This window comes from Macrobrachium nipponense, chromosome 2, assembly GCF_015104395.2.
Source record: "Macrobrachium nipponense isolate FS-2020 chromosome 2, ASM1510439v2, whole genome shotgun sequence".
NCBI classification, from domain to species: domain Eukaryota; kingdom Metazoa; phylum Arthropoda; class Malacostraca; order Decapoda; family Palaemonidae; genus Macrobrachium; species Macrobrachium nipponense.
In genome coordinates, this window is record NC_087201.1 from 115,365,226 (window position 1) to 115,384,068 (window position 18,843).

At 34.5% G+C, this 18,843-nt stretch overlaps 1 protein-coding gene across 5 annotated transcripts in view; it reads left to right on the top strand.

The window, feature by feature from the left end:
* Positions 1 to 18,843, top strand: part of LOC135220922 (tubulin monoglutamylase TTLL4-like) — a 111,102-nt gene that overhangs the window by 81,117 nt on the left and 11,142 nt on the right. For 4 of the 5 annotated variants that reach the window (XM_064258569.1, XM_064258568.1, XM_064258570.1 and 1 more), the window contains exon 15: positions 10,351 to 10,385. The exons of the other annotated variant lie outside the window; for it this stretch is intronic. In XM_064258569.1, coding sequence (XP_064114639.1) covers positions 10,351 to 10,385 — 35 coding nt within the window. The remainder of the gene's footprint in view (positions 1 to 10,350; positions 10,386 to 18,843) is intronic. 5 annotated transcript variants of the gene reach the window in all.

Here is an 18,843-nt window from a genome sequence, read left to right on the forward strand (position 1 = left end):
TGCAGGCTAAAATTTTGTCATAGGTTTTGCCTTTTTTGTCTTATGAATATATTTCTTTCATCCCTTCTGTATACTTATTCCACTGAGTTATAGAGCAGACTATTGTATTTAAAATTGCGCTAAATTCGAAGGTTAGATTTGAGTTGGTAATTTAATGAGAGCTGCTGTAATTTGAGTTGAAGTATGACTTGTATAGTATAGTCCATTGAGAACTTGTAAGTAACCAATTACTTAATCTTAAACAACTCTGAATGCTTATGAAGCAGTAACTAAGTTATTAGGGTATAGTTTTGAAGGAAACGGTAAGAAATGAAATCATTTGTTAATGGAATAAACTTAAATAAAAATTCAAGATCTCATGGAAGGAAGGGTATCTGTAAGACAACATCGGTCATTTTAATTTTTGTACAATGACCAAGTGTAAATTTTGCTACAAGCAAAATAAGATGTAAACTGTTTTTAGATTGGAAGTCCATGATCAGTAACATATTGCAGGTTTTAATGTGTTTTGGAAACAAGTTTTAATTAAGTTACGATTGTCAAGGGATATTGAAATTTAAATTAGTTGTACATCAACAAGGTCTAAAGGTTATAGTTGAATTTTGTTGTTGGTTTTATTTGGTTTTAATGTTTATTTAAGCTTCTCTTGACAGCCAGTCTTATTAGATTTTATGTACTATTTTGAAGTGGAAGGTCCTAAGGTAAAGGAAGGTTTAATAATAAGGCTTATTTACTATTTTTCTTCAAGTTATTTATTGAGTGATGCAGTATACCTTCAGCCCTCCACCCATTTGCTATTAGATGTATCATAGATGGTGGGTTATTAGTTTGCGTAAAATAGAAAAATTTCAGTAGAGAAGAGGTGAAACTCATAAGTAGGTTAACATGGAACTGTTGAAAAATTACTGGAGAATAGGCATCTTTTGCTAATTCATTTTAAGGGTATTGATGGGCTCTGAAAATGGCAAATTTCATCTGTGTTGGGTTAACTAAGTTTGTCACCTATTAACAAAGTTTGTTGTCAGCTGGTGCCAGACATAAGTCTTGATATGAAGCATTCTGACAAAAAAAAATTAGCAAGTGATGATAGAGCTGAAAATTTTATGTGCATGGGAGCTTTCCATCTATGTTTACCTTTATTCTTCAAACATTTACTTTATTACCTTTTACAGTAATCCTTTGATTATCTTCAATAATAGAGCCGGTCAATTAAAACTATGTGAATGTAAAACAGCAACTCCATACTCTTACTCCCTCTACCTTGTCAATACGACATAACTGTCAACAGTAAATATCCTTAAAAACAACCACCGTTGCACTTTAAACTGAGAACTTTATGCAAAATGCAATTAGCCAGCATATTTCCCTATAGTTACTAAAGATTCTGCATAAGTACATTTTCTAAAAAGAACAGACCACCTCTTCTCACTCTTGTAAACAGCACACAGTATGATAGGTGCACTGTATGTTACAGTTCACTGAGTAAAATACTATATAACATTTAAAAAAACATACATATAGCAAACTTTTTTTTTCTTGCTCATGAAAAACAATACATATTGTAGGTATATTAGCATATATAGTATATTCCATAGCATATGTGTGCTTACCTACAGCCTACCATGGTTTTATCACCATTAATATATTTTTATATATATCAACTTTCACATCCATCATTACCATACTATAATATATTTAATTTTACATATGATTTTTATCAGTGTGCCATTTTTATTCATTGTATTTCCTTATCCTGAATTACGTCAAGTATTGCATCATTCATATTGCGCTGTAGACTTTAATTAGGTTAGTTTTAAGAACATTTATTTTAAAAATTATCAATAATCTTTTTTTATTGTGATCACTGATTTTTTATTTTGTCTCATCATAAAAACTGTGTGCATAAAACTCGGTGTTTACATCTTTAGTATGTATGGTTTTTCTCAATTATGACATTTCCAAAGGAGATTCATTTTAAGAACAATGTTAAAAAGTACTGTTTATTATGATTAATGACTTATCATTTCAGCTCACTATTACTGAGGTTACTTGTGTTTTTGTGTGTTTACATCTACGTATGGCATTTCGTCAATGATGACATTGCTGTTGAACTTAAAATTTTTCTATAGTTAACTCTAATTAATATCACATATCATACAGTGCACAAAAGAATATTTTATCACTGTTGGTATTATACTTCATCATCAGTCATTAATTTTTCAGTTTATCTCTTTAATAGTTTTCTAAATTGTCTATGTTTATATTCTTGTTTCAAAATCTTCATTGGCAAAAATACTTTTGTGTTTCACATTTGTTTTATGTTTTTTCACATTTTATGAAAGGCCATTAATCCTTAAATGCTGACTGGATGTATTGTACATCGACTAAAATTGTCTGTCGGGTGCCAAGTGGACGTACGGTATGTCGACTACAGAAAGTTTTTTTAAATATTTGTGGAAAAATAGTTATAGGCCTAGTTTGCGAAAGATTTTAAATCACTCACCTTGAGGAATGCTGGGAGTTCACGGATCACGCTGTTGTTTTGTTTACAAGCGTTACCCAGCCACGCATGCACGAATTTTATCAGTTTTGAAATATTTTCATATAAATCACGATAAGTGCCAAAATTTAAACTTATGGTCAACTTTGACTCAACCAAAATGGTCAAAAAATGAAATTGTAAGCTAAAACCCCTACATTCTAGTAACATTCAATCATGTACCTTCATTTTGCAACAAACGGGAAGTCTCTAGCACAATATTTCGATTTATGGTGAATTTTTAAAAAAGAACTTTTTCCTTCCCTCCGTACGTGGTAACTGCTGAAAATCTCAGAATTTCTCTAGTCACCTTGTCATAATTTTTGCACCATTTTCTATTAGGCCTTATATAAAGTGTTATATATGAAAATGTGTGCAATTTCATGTAGAATACAACAAAAATAACTCACTGTTGTAGCTTTTATCAGTTTTGAAATATTTTCATATAAATCCCAACAAGTGCCAAAATTTAAACCTGCAGTCAATTTTGACTCAACCGAAGTGGTCGAAAAATGCAATTGAAAGCTAAAATTCTTACACTCTAGTAACATTCAATCATTTCCCTTCATTTTGCAACAAATGGGAAGTCCCCAGCACAATATTTTGATTTATGGTGAATTTAAAAAAAAAAAAACTTCCCTCCCTCCACACCTTGTTGTAATTTTTGCACCATTTTAAATTAGGCCTTACATAAAGTGTTAAACATGAAAATGTGCACACTATCATGTAGAATACAATAAAAAATAACTCATGGTTGTAGCTTTTATCAGTTTCAAAATATTTTCATATAAATCACAATAAATAGAAAAAATTCGACCTTGGGTCAACTTTAACTTGACCGAAATGGTCGAAAACTGCAGTTGTAAGCTAAAACACTTACAGCCTAGCAATATTCAAACAATTACCTTCATTTTGCAACAAACTGGAAGTCTCTAGCACAATATTTCGATTTATGGTGAATTTTAGAAAAAACTTTTTACGTCAGCACGTTACGAAATCATGCATCATTTTGTGATATTTTCTCTGTGTTGCTTTATGTTTTACAATTTGTTATATACCAAAATCATCACAATTTAGTGTACAATACAACGGGAAAAAAAAAAAACTTTAGCTTTAACCGTTTTGCTCACAGCACGATTTGTATACAATTATATATGCATTTTTTTTCGCTCTGTCATATATTCCAATTTTTATATATGATAATGATATTTTTTTAATTTCTGACGGTTGCATACTAAACTTCAGGCAATGACAAAAAAGAAGCCTAAAGTAACTATTAATCTAAAAACTAAGTGTGCTGTGATTTAAAAAAAAAAAAAAAAAAAAAAAAAAAAAAAAAAAAAAAAAAAAAAAAAAAAAAAAAAAAAATAAATAAATTCCGCTTCGGCGCTATATCCCAAACGCCGCCAGCATATGACAGACACTTTTGTAAATAGAGGCTCGGCGTTTAAGGGTTAATTGGTTATGAAATAATCATGCACCATGCCAGAGAGAGAGAACATTGGACATAGCCCCAAGACACTCCATAACATACACACACCTTCCCTTTCTCGTCTATCATGTGTCATTTTATTATTTCTTGGTGTTATGTCATAATTTTCACTTCATATATTTATTCCTTGATGATTATCACTGTTCCTGTATGAGAAAAAAAAATCTTAAATATCCTTCCAAAAAATACCATACAGCAAGTATTTCCCAGTAACCTTGAAAACTGTTGTTTCGGTGATCAAATGGGTGAATTGTCCAGTGTATGAGAATTTTGATAAAAAGAATATTTTTAATTATAAAATATATAAACTTTGTACCCCCATAGTAAAATATTGATTAAAGATAATTACTATAAAGGAAATTTCATCTTAAGAAGAGAAGGTAATACCCTTACATAAAATGTAAAAAAGTATTTTTAACAACCACAAGAAGTTAAACACCTGCCTACCCTTCTCCACCCATCCTAACAGAGGCTTCCCACTCCCTCCCTGCCTGGGGGAAGGCCCCCCCCCCCCCCCCCCATCCCTTTTTGTGCTTGATCCTCCTTCCCTTTCCTTGCAGTGTTGCCAAATGCTTCCCTCCCATACTGCCCCCCTTCCCCTTTATGCCCATTTAGTGTCAACTATCATCGTAATTAAGTTTTTTAAAGATTTTCTTATTGTATACAGGCAGTCCCCTAGTTGCAATGGAGATCTGTTCCTGAGGTGGTGACTTAAGTTGGATCATGAGCGTTAAAAATTTATAAGAATAAAATAAAATGGAAAAGTAATGAAAGCTATACCTTTAATCCTGTGGTTGGCTCATACACTAGAAGGATGGTGACACTTACTTATTTACCTGATGGAGCTCAGAAACTTAATACCCAGCCTTGCTCTGCCTTAACTTCAGATTTTTGTCATAAGTGTGAGACAAATTTTTTATGAATATTTTCGAAAAGCATTGTAAGATCGGATCGAATTGAGTCTGGACTGTTTTAACTTGGTGACTGGCTGTATATACTATTATACAAATATCTTGGTTGCCAGTTGCACGTAGATAAAGTGAATGTGGAAAATTGAAGGATTAATGTATATTTTATTGTCTGGAATGTCTTTCGCTCTGTTCAAGTTAGCTTACTGTGGATAATTGAGGGATTAATGTATTTTCTATTGTTTGGAATGCATCTTGCTTCTGTTCAAGTTAGCTTATTCACACCATTGGGTACGATTACCAATCAAACGAAAGAATAACGCTTGGCTAACCTAAATGGACTGTTCTGTAATCTCCTGTTTCTCACTAGGTGGTATTGGACTGTGTATGTTGTCAGAATTCTTCAGGCCATGTCCTTGTGTGCGCAGTGCGAGTTGTCTGTAATAATTTAGACTATCAGACTTTTTATCTCATGTATGGTATTGTGCTGGTTTTCTGTTTTTGTGTTATGTCAAATACAACAAGGAAGTAAAAGCATTAGGCTTTGTAAGAACAAGCAATGTGTAACCCAGATGTATTTAGATGCGCATGATTGTTACATGTATGGGTAATGAGAGTGCGTTTTCCTTTCATTATGAACAATGTAAGGAGTGGCCTGATGAGAGGATGAATAATGTGAAGTATCGGAAAATGTGATAGGCCAATAGATTACGTAGACAATTAAGGCCAAAAACCCACTCAGTCTTTTACTTCTGGTGTTCTACTTCTCCATTGCCTGATTGGTATGCCTCTCTCCCTCCCTTTGCTCTGTTTTCTATGTTACTTGTGTGATTTAGAAAAATGATAGGTAAATTGAGGAAAATATTTCACTTTATTTTTTCATCAGTTAGACACTTGACCAAGTAAAGTACATTATGGGTAAAGATAGCATTGCCCCCATAGTGATTGACCTTTTTCAGTGTCCCCTGCAAGAGAAGTGTTGGAGCTGCCTCTTATATGTAGCGGGCCCTCAGGACTACCCTGTATCATCAGTAGGTATTCTCCTCTACCGGGAACCAAGGTGTGTCTGTGGGTAGAGGTCCTCACCCTTCACCTCTCTTTCAACCATCTTTTGGCTTGAATTCAACGCGATCTCCAAAGGATTTATTAGGTAGAGTTTAGTGCTCGCATCAACCAGCTCACAGCTTAAGCTGTCATCCTAGTTCTGCAGTGACATCATGCAAAAACCACCTACTTTATCCCATCCAACCATGGAAGTATATCACTGGAAGCTGGATCTGGAATGCCACTGCTTAGGTTTCTAGTTTTATGAAGCTGTTTAGAGCTTATCTATTTCTTGCCCATGGAGCCAAAGAACTCTTTAATCAGTTTGTATATTGTTCTTGGCATGACAGTTTTGTTACTGCTCCATAAAAAAATGATAATTAAGTAAATGCTAGTCCTGAAGGGGCAGCAGTTCTTGATGATAGACCTATTTCCAAAGCTTAGGGAGGAATGATGTATTTTTATACAACTCGGTTTTAAAGTAACAGGAACAGTTTGTGTTAATATTTATCTTATGTAGCTCCAGCTCAGTGGTCAGTAACTGGTTTTGGTGGGTCTCCATATTCTGTTTAACCTCACAGTATTTAAGGCCATTGCCAAAGGTTTGTAGAATCAGAATATAGAATTCTTAGCATAGTCTTTGAAGTCTTGCTGTATCTGCAGCCTTTTGGCATGAAAGTTCTCTGCAGATTATCCCCAGCCTACTGTTGATTTCTGTTTTAGGAAGCTCTTATGACCAAGTCAAACAATTGCAAAGCCAACGATAGCTAAAATTTTGAACTGCCAAGTCAAATAGGAGGCTTTCTGCAAAGTTTCTGGATTGTGGTAAAGTTTCAAGGAGAACCTTTGGAAGTGATGGTTCTCAGGGAAGGATACTTTGCACATTTTGTTATTCTTCCACCCCTGACAATTCCTATTATCCTTTCCTGCCCACCCTCTTCACACAGAGAAGTTCTGAGTTTTGAAAAAGATCAGCCAGTTGTTACTCAAGAGCCGATGGCACCAATTTTAGACTAGTCGCCAAGGTTTTGTCATTAAGGCTTTTGGGGGGAGCTTGAGGCTAGTAGTGGTCTTTTCCAATCTTAACAAGTTTATTCATTTTACTCCCATTTTCAAAAGTCTTCCATTTAGACCCTGACAGACATTCAGAAGGGCAAATGGATGATTTCTACTGGCATGTAGGATGTGTACTCTTATGTCCTATCCATCTTTAGTCAAGGAAGTGTTGATGTTTTGCCTTTAAAGGGAAGGTCTTTGAATTTTTACCAGTTTCTTTCTGGTGATGTTAAAGTCGATGGATTATCTTCATGTCTAGCCTTGGGGCTCAGCATTTGATTATTAATGCTGATAAGTCTATGCTTATTCTGACTAAGTTGATTATTTATCTGGGGATAAAGATACTCGTTTCAGACATTATTAACAGAGGTATGGATAGCTCTTGCTATAGCAAAATGTATTAGTGAGATTCAACCCCTTTCTTTTAAAGTGGGCTTTGTCCAAGGTGATGCCTGTATCTTTTCTTCCATTGTTTAGAGCAAAAAAGATGTTAAGGCAAAAGCTTTAGTAAAAGTGAAGAAATGGCTTTATTACATTCAATTAGAGCTGCAAGGATTTAAAAGTTCAGGCTTAAACTTTCAAGTAGGATGTAGTAAAAATTTACTACTTTGTCCAAGAATGCGGTCTCTTTCTTCATTGCTTAATTAGGTCAGTATACACAGACCTTAATCCTGAGCTTTTACCAATTTTTAAAGTAAGCTTCTCAGTGTCCGTTCATCAGCATGTCTTTTAATTTTCTTTTAAAACTTTGTGCTAGAGAAGATTGTCAATGCAGCTCATTGAGGTTTAGGGGTGCGTTTGCGTGTCTGTGTGTGTGTGTTTTTTTTAAATTATGGTCGACCCTTCGCTATTTGCAGACTCTTCTATTCACAGATTTTTCTGTGGACCATATATACCCATTATTTGTGGAAAATTCACCCATTTGCAGTTATTTTCACAGAAATATTCACAAATTACAGTATTTTCATATGATTTTCATGATTAAATGCACTTTTTGTGATATAACTTTTAAAATGCTCAGGTACATACAACCATTTTTGGGGGATTTTAAATATTCGCAGATTTTAACTGGTTGGGGGGTGGTGGGAGTGGTTACCCATCCTTGAATAAGGGGGGTCTACTTTATAATGCCTGACCTAGATAAGAGAATAACCTTCCTTTCTTATTGATAGTCAGGAATTCCTGATGTGGAGTTTGGAGAGTATGAAGGTACACATTGGTATATAGGAGCATACTATCATATCTGATAAGAGCGCCTCAGTGGCGTGATCGGTATGGTCTAGGCCTGCTACCTCATTCCACTGAGAAGTGAGAGATGTGTATTTCTGGTGATAGAAGTTCACTCTCGATGTGGTTCGGAAGTCACATAAAGCCATTGGTCCCTTTGCTGAATAAACACTGGATCTATGGAATGTAAAAACACCATACACACAAGCAAATCTGAATAAGTGTTGTCTTTAGTTTTGGAATGTTGACTGTGGGCTTTTGACTCTGGCACAGGAGATAAAGTTCTTTTTCCTGTAATGATCCTCCAACAAGTCTCACGACAAGGACCTTCCACCTTGCTGTAATACATCAGTTGGCAGTAATTCTTATCAGGAAGGGTCACACAACAGGCAAGCTTCTTTTTTAAAAGCTTTTAGTTCATTTGGATGAATGGAAGTTTCTATGGCTAAACTAACCCTTCATCTGCATTCATTGTGGTAGTCAGATAACTTTAACAGTAGGTAAGATTCATTCCAAATAATGGGAATTTTTTAATAAAATTATTTGGATACTTCCCCACTGGTACGATGGAAACAAACCAGCTTCCCAACCTCTTAGTTGGGTGGTAATGAATGAATAACAAAAGCATTGCAATGCATTTTATGGGAAATGGGTAAGTCAAATGTTAGTCTTATTTTGAATGCTGATCACACCTAACGGCATGAAGGTGTAAACCAACTTTTAAATCAAGCAAGTATCCAAATATTTTATTTAATTTTATAAAAATTCTCGTAGTGCAGGGTTTTCCTTCATACACATTCAGAATTTTGAGTTGTGAAAACCTAAGAGTTTCACTTGACATATTGACAAAAGTAGGTTGCCAGTGTCTTGGGGAAAAAAAAAGAACCTAATCAAAATAAGTTTCCTCCAAATATTCCTTTCACACAAATCTATAATTCCATTGCATATTTATGAATGGATATAAAAATTTATGTAAAATCCAGTTACAGTATTTATGTGAGAATAAAAATTGTATTCATATATACAGGCAGTCTCCGGTTATCGGTAGATTCAGTTAACGATTATCTGGTTTTAAGCACTATAAAATCTGCGATTTATGGTGCCATAACTCACCGAGTTCAGATTATTGGTGCCTTATATAGGGTTATGGTGCCATAAAACATCTAACGGGTGCCATAAATCACAGAGTTTTGGTTAATGGCAGTTTTCTCTTATTGGCATCCTGCCAAAAACGGAACCTTCGCCAATAACAGGGCCCTGCCTGTAGTAGATATATACATATATAATTTATATGTAAATACATTTTTTTGTGCATTTTTGTTCTTTGCCTGTTTTCATTAGTAAACAAAACTGTAAAAATATTAGTTGTCCATTTTTCTTTTATTTAAATTTATGCAGGTTTTAAGTAACAAACTGAATGAATAAAAGAAGAGAAAGTAGCAAACTGAATGAATAAAAGAAGAGAAAGTAAAATAATAATAAAAAAAATATATTGAGATAATATTCAAAAGTCTGCAGATGGAAAGTTTTGTTCACACTAAAGTAAATAATTTGTATACATGTTCTTTAGAATAAGAGAAATAACAGTGTAAGTCTTAGTTCCATAGTTTAACCTCCCCCTTGCTGCCATTACCTAAATTCTGTTATTTGTCATCCTGTTACCCATCCGTATTATATTATTTAATGTTCTTTAGCTCTGTGAAATCCATTTGTTTATGGGGTGTGTATTTTTAGAGATATATAATATATATATATATATATATATATATATATATATATATATAATATATATATATATATATTATATATATACATACATATGTATATATAATATATATATATAATATCTATATCGTATAAATTATAATTATATATATAATATATATATATATATAGATATATATATATATATATATATTATATATATATATTAATTATATATATATAATGTATGAAATTCAAACAAGTGCTGTTCTGTAAAAAGAAAGGGAAGTGGGTGAAAGAGGGATTTAAAAAAAAAGGATTGGATTCTTTGCACTAGTGCTGTGGAGGGCACAACTGACCTCCAGGTTGTTGTGTTTCAGGTTACTCTGACAAGCAGCAACAAGGTCGCCTCCAGGTAGGTGTAGAATTCTTTCCTTGCAGAAAAATAATTTGTGTGATGTAAAATGAGGAGCAGGGGTTTTGATTGGTGGTGCCCCAAGGAGCAGCAGTAACCTCAAACAAGCAGGACCCATAATGCATGCAACATATATTCATTTGTGAGCCAGAGTATATTTTCTATTTTGTGGTTTGAAAAATTAAAAAGAACTATTTTATCACTAAAAAGGTCACTGGTGTGCTGGTTGGGAATGGTGGTGGCTGTAATTGTTAAATCTGTTGGCACATGATGTTGCAAGTTGTTACACTGGTATTTCTTTGAGTAGCTATGTATTTACTTTGAAGATGAGAAGTCACCACTTACTGTAATTGAGCACAGGGAATGGAGGCTACTTGATGCAATGAGTTTGTTTGTGTTAGGGTGTAGGTTATTGCTTAATGTTACAATAGTACCATATGGAATTAAGTGTAGTTATGGTTGGACTTTCTCAGGTGACAAATGATGTACTGTGTAGTTTAGTTTTGAGTGAAAGCTTCAGTATAGAGCTTTGTTGCAAAGTGAGCACAAATTAGTCATCATTTTAATATTGGTTAAATGGTATGGTTTGCAAAGTTGATTTTCAATGAAAAGGAATGAACATTTTGGTGTGAATATTATTTTCTTGGTAAATCAGAGTGTAGTAGATAGAATTCCATAATGGCTTGGCAACTTAGCCAAAATAGTTAGGTGTATTAGATCAATTGCATACTAGCAACCCAATTTTTCAGTGATTCATGTGGCCATCAGGAATGGTCTACCTAACAACAGGTAACAGTATTGTCAGAATTTGGCACTTTATGTATGACTTGAATTATATTGATTAAGCAGTATTATAGCAAATGTAAATAATTAAGGTGGGGTGTATCGTAATATATTACATACAGTAAAAATTGAAGATTAAAATCCTTTTCTTCATTGGTGTGTTCTGGAGTCTGCATCATTGTTGCAGATTTCTTTACCATATTTAGCTTTGCCCATTCTGATTTCTGTAGGTTAATGCAATTCTATGTTCAGTATTGCCTAGTTCTACTGGGTATATTTACCTCGCTCCAAATGTTTATGGGATTTCATTGTTGTATAATAGATATTGTATTTTTTTGTCTTTCCTCATCTTGTTCTTATATCATATATTTCAGTCTGAACTGCTTTTACCTTATGTTGTTACGACTGGGGACGAATTTCCACCGTTTGTATTTGTAATATTTCCCTAGAAAATTTGCGAAATGAAACTTAAGAAGTGAATATTTAAAGTATTAATGGCAAGAATATTGCCATCCTGATAATTTTTGTCTTATATTAAACTTTTTACTGGATCAAAGTTTCTGTTGAATATTTTTATATGAATAAAGTGGGTTCTGCATTTAAAGCTTGCATGGTTTTTGGTAGTCTACATCGTTCTGTAATAAGTGATCTCTATTTTGATAAGTCTTTTGAGGAGATAAGGAGTTAAAACAGTTCTTTAAGTTTCATGTAACTGTTAATATTGCATCTGGAAGTTTTGTAACTATTAATTATTGAAGGGAAATGTCTTTTCCATCTCAGTTTCTGATAAACAGATTAAATATTTTAAGTAGAGATGACCAGAGCTTCAAAAGCTTTAAATTAAAATGGTGGGGAAAGCCAGGTTTGTGAGTAGTCTTTTTGACAGTCTAGGGTAAAGCTACCAAAAATAATGATGTAAATGAAAATATGATGAAAAATTATATTTTTTAATTATCACCACAAATAGGACTTACTTTTTTTAATCAAAGTATTTTGTAATCAGATTATTTTTAATCAACAATATCCTTCAAAGTTTTTGCAGAAGTTAGCCTAACAGGTGCCAGACTCATCGTGACAGACTTGTATAACTGCAGCTCTTACCTATCAAGTTTTGTCATAGAATTGTGCAGAAGAAATGGGCATCATTTGTTTCATGAGTTATATTTGTTTTTTAATGAAAATTTTACAAAATCCTGTTTTTAGTATAATTGACTTCAAATTAATAGAGCATTCCAGTGACTGCTGTAAGTTGACAGGGAAATATATGTAGTCTATTGATTTGTTTATGCTAATATAAGCCACATGTGTGGTAAATAGTATAAAATAACACAAAATACTACAATTTCCAGTTCAGAACACAGGGCTTGGCTTGATTACATTGCAAGTTCCCAGAGGTTTTAATCTTGCATGTATTTGATTGTGATTTTAAATTTGTATATATGTATAATGTCCCCTGTTCTGCTGTTGAAGTCTGGAGTAGCAGTCTAAGGAACTAAGGATTATCTTGGGTATGTTTACAAAACCCTGCTGCCATGAGACAACTGTACACAAGATTATGATTTAACTACCGCCAGAGTATTATGAGACAGGTTCCTCCCAAAAACCCTTCAGCTCAAAACACATTGGCAAAATATATATACAGGCAGTCCCCAGTTAACAACAGGGATTCCGTGCCTGGCTGAACACCGCTAACCGAAAATATACAGTGCCACGCTGTAAGTTGAATTCCGCCCTAAGTTGGTTTTTTTGCAGCTAATGACACTAACAATGCTCACAGTGCTATAACTCGAGTTGTCACAATAACTTGATGTTGCATCAACTTACAGCACCGTAACCACTTTAGTCAAGGACACACTATAACCCGCTTTACGGCCCCACCAATCGGAGATCTCTGCCAAAAATCCAGTAAACGTTATCACTTGACAAGCAGCAATGATGCCACTGGTAAGCGGGGATGGCCTATATATATATAATATCTCTCTCTCTCTCTCTCTCTCTCTCTCTCTCTCTCTCTCTCTCTTCTCTCTCTCTATATATATATATATATATATATATATATATATATATATATATATATACTATACATACACACACACAGTCAACTCGTATTTACGGATTTCTCTCTGTAACATATACCCCCATTATTCGCAGGAAATTCGCTTATTTGCAGCATTTTTCTTTAATTTTAACTAAAAATAGGCAGTTTTAAGCATTTTTAGAACAGTTTCAACTTTACAGATTCTTGCTATGCGCAGGGGTATCTGGTACCCATACCTGGCAAATGTAGGGGAGCACTGTATATATACAGGCAGTCCCTGTTTATTGACGATCTAGTTTTGCGGCGCTCGGCTAGCACCATAAAATTGGTGATTTGTGGCACCATAACAGGTCAAGTTCCAGTTATCAGTGCCATCAGGAGCCTTATGGCACCATAACATACCTAACAGAGGCGCCATAATGGTGCTATGGCATCATTAATCGCCGAGTTTTGGGTAATGGCGGTTTTTGCTTATCAGCACCCCCTTGGGAACAGAAACCCTGCTGATAATAGGGGACTGCCTGTTTCTGTGTATGTATGTAGCTATGTATGTATATATATAAATACATATATACATACATACATACATATTATTATATATATATATATATATATATATCATATTTATTTTTATGTATGTAGTATGTATGTATGTATGTATGTATGTGTATGTATGTATGCATAACTGAATCACGAAAGTTTGGAATGGGATAAATGAATAAATAAAGGTTTAGGCCACGAAGGAAAGTGAAACACTGGAGGTTCTGCAAGATCTTTCGAGTTAACGTCCTTTACTTAGCAGACTGTTGAGTAAAGGACGTTGAGTTGAAAGATCTTGCAGTTACTGTATAATTTCTTGTCTGTACAGTGCAACCCCCTTGTTTCCGTTCTCAGCATTCGCGGACTCGCATACTCTCGGGTTTCTCAATGGACCATATCTACTCATTATTCATGGCAAATTTGTTATTTGCAGTATTTATCAATGAGAATTATCCACAAATGACTATTTTCATATCAATATCATGATTAAATGCACTTTGTGATAGAAAAAAAAAACAAGGTATAAGCATCTTTAGTAGGTTTTTCTTGAGTTTGAACTAACAAAATAAGCACTGTACTATCCATCAAGTGTCTTATGTGACTCATATGGCAGACATATGAAGGATTTAAAATCATCTTCAATAATAAAAATATATGAATGAATTTTTTAAATGATGTACATATGTAAGTGTCTAATATAATTAAAATTCAATTAAAACATACATCATAAACTTCCACTATAATGTCCACTTTGTTGTAAACTCCAGGATATAACTCTACCTAAATTTATTATAGTTAATGTATAATTATACAATACAAATTGTAATGTAAATACAAAAATATATACAGTATATGCAAGAGGATATGAATATTAAATTTTATGTGTCCTGGGAAATCAAGTCTTTTATATGTAGCACTCACAGTTGCTTGCTCTGTGGGGCTGAATGACTTCCCTTTGTCAGCGTGAGACACTTGATAGTTTTTTTAATTTATTTTTTTCTCCACTGATGAATCCAAAAGTCCATAATAGTGGATATTCAGGCTATTTATTCTCATAAGAGTGCATGAGCTGAAAGCTGGAAGACTTGTACTACTTTGGAGATATAGGGTCAGAGTGTGCTGTGAAGTTGAAGAAAGAATGAAATGTGTTTGAAATATTTTGTGTACGCACCATTGGCAGTTGTGATCAGTGGGATCATTCTTTCATTCATGTATAATTAATGGTGACCAGCAATATGATGAACCTGTGTCCTTGATTACTGTTTTATGTTAGCTTTTTATTTAAAAGTTTACATACAGTGATAAACTGGTTTTGTATCCAAGGATTCTGATATTTGCCAGTTACTGTAACAGTTGGTGTCTCTCTCTTAGATGATTGTTATTTATTTTATTACATTGCAATTCATTTTAACGTATAAAGGTAAAAATTTTGTATTACTAAGAAGCCCTTATGATATTGATAATATTTCAATAAAAGTTATTTTTAATTAGATAACTTACCCCTTAATCACATATTATAAGTTCCATTTATACAGTTCCTTGAATTCAAAATTTTGCAGATAATGTGGTGTGCATTCCCACTGGAATGTATTATTTAATAATTTTCAACTATTCTTTGTTTACGTTTGCGAGCCAAGGATGATAATTTGGCCCTAATAGTATTTCTCACTTGTTACATCATTCCTTTAGGCTAAACATTGCAGTGTTTTGTCAACTGTGCCTCATTGTTTGTAAACCTTTGGTTTAGAGTTTGGACTTAGAATTAAATTCTTGAGTAAAGCCCTGTATTGTCAGAACGACTGTCAGTTAATTTATGTTCTCCCGATTGCTCTTCTGAGCTCCCAGTGGCACGAGAGGAAAGATTTGAGAACCGTTCTTGGACTCCCGAGTGCCCTTTAACACCAAATTACCTATTGGCATTAGTGTCTCCATTGGCGCCAGAGCTCTTGGTAATCAGCAAGCGATCGAGCGCCCAAAGATTATTAGGTACCCATTAGTCGAACGCACTGCTGCTTCTGAGTGCCCAAGCACTCGCTAAGCATCCATCGAAGCACAGTCGCCCATTGGCACCAGCACTGTCTTCATCTGCTTCTCCAGGTACTACTGTGACTGTACTGGACCCAGCTTGGGCTCCCATCCAACAGTGTTTGAATGTCATTTTAGGTTTTCTCAACCTTCCCACTGTCTCTAGGCTAGGTAGTAAGGTTACTTTTGTCGCAAACTTTGGTCGCCAGTTTGCCTCGCAGTAAAGAGAGTCAAAACTCTGGTTTGTTGGCTTCCCCGGCCTCCACTGCTTCTTTGCTTACCATTTCTTTGTTTCTTTTTGAAGAACTTTCCCGTATTTTCCCCATTGTTCCCCAGCAAGGTCAAGGTCTTCTACTTAATGCCCTTCCAAAATAAGTTAGTTTAATCCTTTGGTTACAAATTAAACTAACCTACCCAATATGGTGCTATCTGCTTCAGAAGATCCTGAGCAAAATAGGCTGCTGGTTCCATGCTGGTTACCCTCCGTCCATATTGAAGAGAAGATACTCACATTATGCCACTTTAGAAGTACCCTCTGGGTGGCGGTTACATCAATTCCAAGCCCCCATCATCTTGTCGTAGGGTGCCGCTCTAATCTTTGTAAAATAATGAATACTTTCAAGGAATGCCGTGCATGGCCTAAAGAGCAGTGGAAGTCGTATTATAACGAGAGAGCATAGGAGGGTTTTTACTCTTCCTTCATGGGAAGGTTTACTTCTCTTCCCAATGCTTCGTCTCCTGTAGTGCTCACACCCCATAGTAACATTGTGCTTTGTCTCCTTCCTTTTCTTACATCGATTCGTTGTTGGAAGTATTGAGAGGCACTGGCATGGTAGAGAAGGAGGAGTCATAGAATTTTTTCCTATTATCTCTTCCCTTGCAATAAGTTGTTGAGTCTTGCAGAGCTAGGGGGTGCAAGGCGCCTGAAGCACACACCACTGGGTTGTGGTTTTATCTCAGTGTAGGTGACAATATTGTATGGTGGTTTTATTTTGGTGCTGTGCCCAGGGCAAGGGCAGGAACTTATCATGCATTGCTAGTCATCAGAGTACTTCCTGCACTGCAAAGATACCACTGAGTAGGTGACTCATGGCTATACCGCCACTCAACTACAGGTTAAGAGGAACACCAACCAGAGGCATTATTTCTAACTCTCCTAACATAAGGAAACGACACTCATTGTATTCAATGCTAGCAACATTTCTATTTCAATTTATGTATTACATAATATTTTGTAGTTTATGTCCATGTCTCCCACCTCCTTCAATGTGGGAATCATCTGTGTAATTACTGGGTAAGTTACTTAATTAATAATGACTTTGATAATATAACAAAGTTTTAATTATACTTACCCAGTAATTACAAGATCAGAGCCCTCCCTCTGCCACTCTGATGGACAAAGGCTTGAACAAACTGAGCCTGCTGCTCACAATTGTTCCTATTCTCTTGCTAGTGGGTGCAACTGGTTGCCTACACAATAGTTTGAAGTTTTATATGCAAAATTTGAATTCAAGCTGCCATTTAAGTGGAACTTATAGCTATGTAATTACTGGGTAAGTATAATTAAAACTTTTGATAACTAATTACACTGTTGTCATATGTGCACTGTTGAATACACCCCAAAGCATGGGCTTCAGCCCTAAAAGTTAGGTAAAATAAAATTTGAACAAATTGCCCATCCTCATTTGTTAGAAAATCTCAAATAATATTTCCAAAATATTTTGGTTTTTGTGTTATTGCTTATGGTCTGCTGATGGAAAAGGAGATAATGATTTGTTCAATGGGGTTAAAAACATGAGAATATGAGGAAAGAAAGAAGTGAAGTGAGTTGTTGCACTTATGCAGCTGATGCTTAGCTTCATATAGTATAGATATATATGGGAAAACTAGCATTCACCTCCATTGGAAGGTGTAACTGAAGCCATGGGTATGTAGTTTTGATAGTAATTCAATGCAAGTTTAGTCTGTAGGTAGCAATCTTTTTCTGTGAAATGGGAATTTAATTGTAGTTCATAAAAATTGAGAATACAGTAGACTCCTGCCTATTCACAGTTCCAGATTTGCCAGCTTGTTGATTTGCTGATTTCTCTATGGAACATATATATATGTATGTATACACATTATTAGTATGTGGAAAATTTGCCTATTTGCAGTATTTTTACAAAAATATTCACCAATTAATGTGTTTTCATATTTTCATGACTAAATGCATTTTTTGTGATAAAATATATGTACTTTGGTATAATAAGCATTAGTTTTTAAATATTTTTTTACGATTTAAATAGGTAGTTCCAAGACCGTTATATTTCTTAATAAAGCTGTTTTATTAGGAGTGGAAATTGAAATTTGAATAAGCATCTGTCTTGATTTTTAATAAGTAGATTAGTTTTGTAATTAAGAAAAAATTATGTGGTGAATGTATTTTTTCCCTGCACTGCAATCTCATAATTTACAGTTAAAGTACAGTATGAATTCATTTTTTAGGTTTATAGGGAAACTGCACACACTCCTGAACATCAATAACTAGTAATATAGGGTACAGAAGTTCATAGTTTTGCACTTTATACTGAGGGATCCAAGTTGCTTAATAGCAGATTAGCTGCTATTTATTTTATGAAAGCAGGCTTGTCCTCTCCTTACTGTGCCTCAACATAAAACACAGCGGAACTGTCTGCAGTTGTCAACAGTGATTGTTGTAAATTAATATTCCACATGAAGAAGGCATTATTTTCAGAGTGTTTAAACCTGAGTTCCCAAGTGACTATCATATAATATCCTGGTCCAAACCTAGAGATTCCAGTAACATCTCTCCCAAAAATTTTCAGCATATCTCTCTCTCTCTCTCTCTCTCTCTCTCTCTCTCTCTCTCTCTCTCTCTCTCTCTCTCTCTCTCTCTCTCTCTCTCTCTCTCTTCTCTCTCTCATCTCATCTATCTCGATCTCTACTCTATCTCTCTATATATATATATATATATATATAATTATATATAAGTGAGAGAGAGAGAGAGAGGTGCTGAAAAATTTTTGGGAGAGATGTTACTGGAATCTCTAGGGTTGGACCGCAGGATATTAT